Source organism: Tupaia chinensis, unplaced genomic scaffold, assembly GCF_000334495.1.
Source record: "Tupaia chinensis unplaced genomic scaffold, TupChi_1.0 Scaffold000292_1, whole genome shotgun sequence".
In the NCBI taxonomy this organism is placed as follows: domain Eukaryota; kingdom Metazoa; phylum Chordata; class Mammalia; order Scandentia; family Tupaiidae; genus Tupaia; species Tupaia belangeri.
In genome coordinates this window covers 2527135-2532384 of record NW_006159777.1, presented here as the reverse complement: position 1 = coordinate 2532384, position 5250 = coordinate 2527135, and the positions used below count along the sequence as shown (strand labels likewise).

Here is a 5250-nt window from a genome sequence, read left to right as displayed (position 1 = left end):
CCATCTGCCATCCTGCCCCAAGACTCCTCGGGCCAAGTGGCCTGGGAAACCTCTCTGAGGGCGAAGTCCCAGCCTGTTTGGTGAAGGGCATGGAGGGCCGACCCGAGGTGCTCCGATCTGACAGTCCAGCCTGGGTCCCTAGCCTTTCTCTGGGCGGGGGGAGCTGCTTTTTATTTCCTAAGGATCTTAAGATCACGGAGACCAGGAAGAAGCAAGACGGTGCAGCTGTGCAGTCCCAGGAGGCGGGAGGGCGGTGGGAACAGCAAACCAGGCCCAGAGCAGAGCTTGGAGAGGACGCTCCATTAGCTTCTCTCCAGTCCCTGTCGGAAATGCCAGAAAGCCTCAGAAGGGGACAGCAGCAGTGGTCTGGGAGGACAAAGGAAAGTATGGCCCTGGAAGAATGAATAGCCATAGCTAATAAGAATAGTAGCAGAACTACGAAATAACTGAAATTTATTATTTTATTTAAAATTTTTTAGCTTTCCAGCATAGGGTATGTGTGCTCACTGGAGAGAGAGAGAGGGAGAGAGAGGGAAAGAAAGCAAAAAATCACCCTCCAGGGGAATGGCCACGTGCAATCCCTTCTTCTCCAGTCTCCTTCTGGAATTTCAGGCACACGTGCCCAGTGTGATTTTCAAGCTGCCAGGTCTGGGACTTGAACTGCAGTTCACCATGTGGGAGTCCAGTGCTTTAACCACCACGCCACCTGCTGGCCCCTCTACTAAATACTATTTAAGAACCGTCTTTGTGTGTACCAGGTCTCATTGAGCACTCTGAAGCAAAACTCATCCATCCTCACAGCTATAGCGTCATCCTTGCCTTAATAGTGCCGATGAGGAGGCTCAGAGAGGTAGAGGCCAAGGCGGGCAGCTAAGGTCCGGCGGAGGACACATGGAGGCTCTCTGACCCCGGGCTCTCTATCACCTCCCTCTCATCAGGGAGCGTTGATCTGAAGGCGATCTTAGCTGTTGTGCAGCCCGGAGAGCTCCGATGCATCCTCTGACCCTGGGCCTCTGATCCAAGATAATCCCTGCCCTTCCAAGGACGAGGAAATTCAGAGTGTGAGAACTGAACACTGATGAAGGGCTGGGCCCATCTCATCTGTACTCAGTGTTCTGACTGTACATCTGCGTGCTGTTTGACCCCAAATTCCTGGTTAGCAGCCCCTGAAAAAAGTGGGCAGGACCACAGTTCCTAAGAGGGAGGCGGGCATTAAACAGGGTAAGGCCCGTGGAAGTGCTGCCAGCCCTTGGCGTGCATAAGTGGCCTCTGCACACTCGTGCCCGAGCAGGCCCACATGGCCGGCTTCTGTGTTCGGGATGAGAACAGTCAGGCTGTGACGGGGAAGGAGGAGCAGGGCGCCCGGGCCCCCCCCCCTGTCCGCCATCCTGACTGATGTACTGGAGCCCTCACCAAAGCCCACTCATGAAGGGGAGAGGGAAACACTGCTGGGAGCCTCGCACCCCACCGAAACTGCAGGAGGGAAGCCATTGTTACATAATGCATTTCGGCTCCTGTGCCTCAGTTAAAGAGGGGCCTGTAGAACTGGGCGTCTGACTCATCTCCCTGCTCCATGGCCCCGGGAGCTCCCGGAAGAGTGAGTCCTTTATGGGGAGAAGATAATGGGCAGAAGATGTGCTTCCCTGATGCATCTGTCCCAGCCTTCTCTCGTTTATCTGAGAGGCCACTTCCCTAAGAAAGTTCCACGATTCTTCCCTCTTTATGCAGAGAAGCACTGCCCCCACCTCTCTTGCAATTTCAGTTCAGATCCATTGGGTCCTAGAAGGATTTTCTAGGTTTCACAAGAGACCAGGAACACCTACTTCCTCCGCTTGCCTTTCTTCCTTGTCGAGAGAAGGAAGCTGGCCATGGATACACAGGGAGGGTCTCGAGGTGCAGAGTCGGAAACGGAGCTCCTTGGGCTCATCTCCAACTAGAGGGGAATTTATAGCCTGGCTGTGTCTTCTCCACCTGATGCACATGTAGCCTCCCCTCCAATACCCTGTCCACCACCGGGTTGAGAGCCACATCAAACAATTCATGGAGGATACACCCCCAGCTTTTCTGCTGTCCATCAGGGCCCTGGCCCTCCCTGGCAGGAAGACGACCTCTTTCTCTTACATCTGCAGCCCAGATTGGTCTCTAGGTCCTCCCCTACCCCCCGCCACCAGGCGCTGGGGTGCAGGTAAATGCTTGACAGCTCCTCATTGGCCCTCCCCAAGCCCAGGTGGGTGGTGTCTGCCTATGCAGGTGGTGTAAACGCATCCAGCAGTGCTGATTTCAAGTGCTCCTTCTGAGGCCCCGAATGGTGATACAGGCTGGCACGCGTTAGCATTGTCATGTTTTCACCTCCCTCTACGTTTTTGGGAACTGCAGGCTTGAAGCAGGCCAGCTTGAGATTTAGCCCTGGACCCATTTTGAATTTTTTTTTTTTTTTTTTTTTTTTTTAGAGAGAGATTGTTGCTATAGGGTGCATGCGCTTACTGGGGAGACAGACAGAAAGTCAGAAAGCGAGAAATTGTCCCCTCCCCCCAGGGGTGATGGCCATGCCACAATCTCTTCCATTCTCTTTTCACAATTTTCGGCATGCACACACATGCACCTGGCGTGAGTTCTAACCTATTTTCGGCATGCACGCACATGCACCTGGCGTGAGTTCTAACCCGTCAGGTCCAGGACTCCAACTGCAGTCAACTACGTGGGAGTCCAGCGACTTAACCATTACACCATCTGCGGGTCCCACCATTTTGGAATTAAGGAAGGCCTCAGATGAGAACAATTTGATCAAGTGCTGAGTCACGGGAGGTTCGTTGAGGACTGATCAGATGAGGTGCACGCACATGCACCTGGCGTGAGTTCTAACCCGTCAGGTCCAGGACTCCAACTGCAGTCAACTACGTGGGAGTCCAGCGACTTAACCATTACACCATCTGCGGGTCCCACCATTTTGGAATTAAGGAAGGCCTCAGATGAGAACAATTTGATCAAGTGCTGAGTCACGGGAGGTTCGTTGAGGACTGATCAGATGAGGAACTAGGAGACGGTATTTAAAGAAAGCCAGGAATCAGGATGCTTACTTGGGAAAGCTGTTGGCTGATTGTAGTGAGGAAAGATTCGCACCTGCTTCCGTCTTGCATTATAAATTTTGACACCTGCTGAGCTCTTTGAGCCCATTGGGTGGTGTTTACTGACTTCCTCTGTAAGTCTCTTGAAAAATAAACTCCCCCCCTTTTTTTTTTTGCAGCCTCTGCCTCTTGTTTCTTTGACCAGAGGTAGAAGCAGCTAGACTTTAGTTTCCAGATATAGGCTCTCTGGGAGGGTTGGTGGCTCCAAAGGGTCAAGATCATAGGTAATAATCAAATAGGAAAAAAGGGATTCAAGGAGTTTATTTTGGTACAAATTGGAATCCATGCATAGATTTTTCATAACAATACATTTCCCACAAACTTTTCAAAGTTCATGCTTATTACTTTTGTTTTAGATATAATTATATATATATATATATATATAACACACATATATATGGTTTTTGCCATAAGGCATATGCAGTAGCAGGAGAGAGACGCACAGTGACAGAGGAAGGGAGAGTGAGAACTCATCCCCCAGGAGGGTTGGCCCCTGCAGTCCCCTCTCCTCCCTGCTCCTAGGATTTGGGGCGTGCACTGCACAGGGGCCTGGTGTGATTTTCAAGCTGCCAGGTCCAGGACTCCAACCTTGGCTGGCCATGTGGGATGCAGTGCCTTAACCACCATGCCACCTGCTGGCTCCTGATTTAATTTTTCATAGCCGCCATGTGTAAAGCTGCCTGGGAAAACGGCTGAGAATGTAACAGTGGGCATCAGCCCATGCAGCCTTCCACGATTCCGACGGACAGCCTATGGCTCGGGCGCCCCTAGGTTCGAGGACTCGTTTGTTTCTTGGAAAGTTACTCTTCTGGCAACAGGATATTTACAGCGGAGTCCTGGTTCTGCGTCCTTCAGGAGACTCTGATAAGAAACAGGGTGGGTGTTGCAGCAGGAGGGCTGAGGTGGGCCCGGGAGAGGGCTCAATGATGAGTCTCCTTAGTCTGACCCGAGCTAAGATAAGACCCCAGCAGGGGACGATGCACCGGACACCGGGGCTAAGCGCGAACGGAGCCTCCCGCGCGCGTTACACAGGCCAGCCCCCGCCTCCCGCCTCAGCTCAACGCCACTCCCTCCCTGCCAAGTGGCTCTCGGCTTTGGAGGCGGGACCGAGTTCCCCAGTGGCCTCAGGAGGCTCGGGGCTGCGAGCTCTGGGAGGCTAGGAACAGAAGAGGGGAGGGGCGCTGACTGGGCAGTCCAAAGAGGAGGGGGCCTTTAATAGGCTCGCTCTGCGCCTGGTTTGCAGCGCCGGGAGTGGCTGCGGTTCCGAGAAGCCGTCCGGCACCTCCCGCTAGTTCTCGGCTGCAAATCTCGCCCTTGCACTTGACAGCGAATGTACTTAAGCTCCCGGGCGCGCTTTGCTTGGAAAGGCACAGGTAGGAGGCGCGGGCAGCCGGGTGCACGCTCGCGGCTCTGGGAGGAGTCTCCTGGCGTTGCTCTCTTTTCTGGGAGCCGCCTGCTGTCCCGCGGCGGTGGTGGTTCCAGCTCGAGGGCTGCGAGGAGACCGAGCCCGCGGCAGGGAGCCGGGCCGAGCTCTCCCCAGCGCGCGGCTGTGCGCTGCCCGGCGCCATGCTTCTGCTGGGCGTCCTAACCCTGGCTCTCGCCGGGCGCCCCGCTGGCGGCTCCGAGCCGGAGCAGGAGGTGGTCGTTCCCATCCGTCTGGACCCAGACATCAACGGACGCCACTACTACCGGCGGGGCCCCGAGGACGCCGGGGACCAGGGACTCATTTTTCAGATCACGGCATTTCAGGAGGACTTTTACCTACACCTGACGCGGGACGTTCAGTTCCTGGCCCCCGCCTTCGTCACTGAGCATCTGGGCGTCCCCCTCCGGGGGCTCGCCGGGAGCCATCCAGAACTGCGACGCTGCTTCTACTCCGGGGACGTGAACGCCGAGCCAGACTCGTTCGCCGCGGTGAGCCTGTGTGGGGGGCTGCGCGGAGCCTTCGGCTACCGAGGCGCCGAATATGTCATCAGCCCACTGCCCAACGCCAGCGCGCCGGCGGCGCAGCGCGAGGGCCAAGGCGCGCACCTTCTCCAGCGCCGAGCTGCCCCGGGTGGGCCTTCCGGAGACCCCACCTCTCGCTGCGGCGTGGCCTCAGGCTGGAACACCGCCATCCTGCGGG

At 55.7% G+C, this 5250-nt stretch overlaps 1 protein-coding gene across 1 annotated transcript in view; it reads left to right on the top strand.

The window, feature by feature from the left end:
* The first annotated feature begins 3699 nt into the window (after positions 1 to 3699).
* ADAMTS15 (ADAM metallopeptidase with thrombospondin type 1 motif 15) overlaps positions 3700 to 5250 on the top strand; it is a 25430-nt gene continuing 23879 nt past the window's right edge. Inside the window, exon 1 of the mRNA XM_027772687.1 lies at positions 3700 to 5250. This exon is cut by the window's right edge and continues 329 nt beyond it. Within this exon, the coding sequence (XP_027628488.1) occupies positions 4692 to 5250 (559 nt within the window). The 5' untranslated portion in view covers positions 3700 to 4691.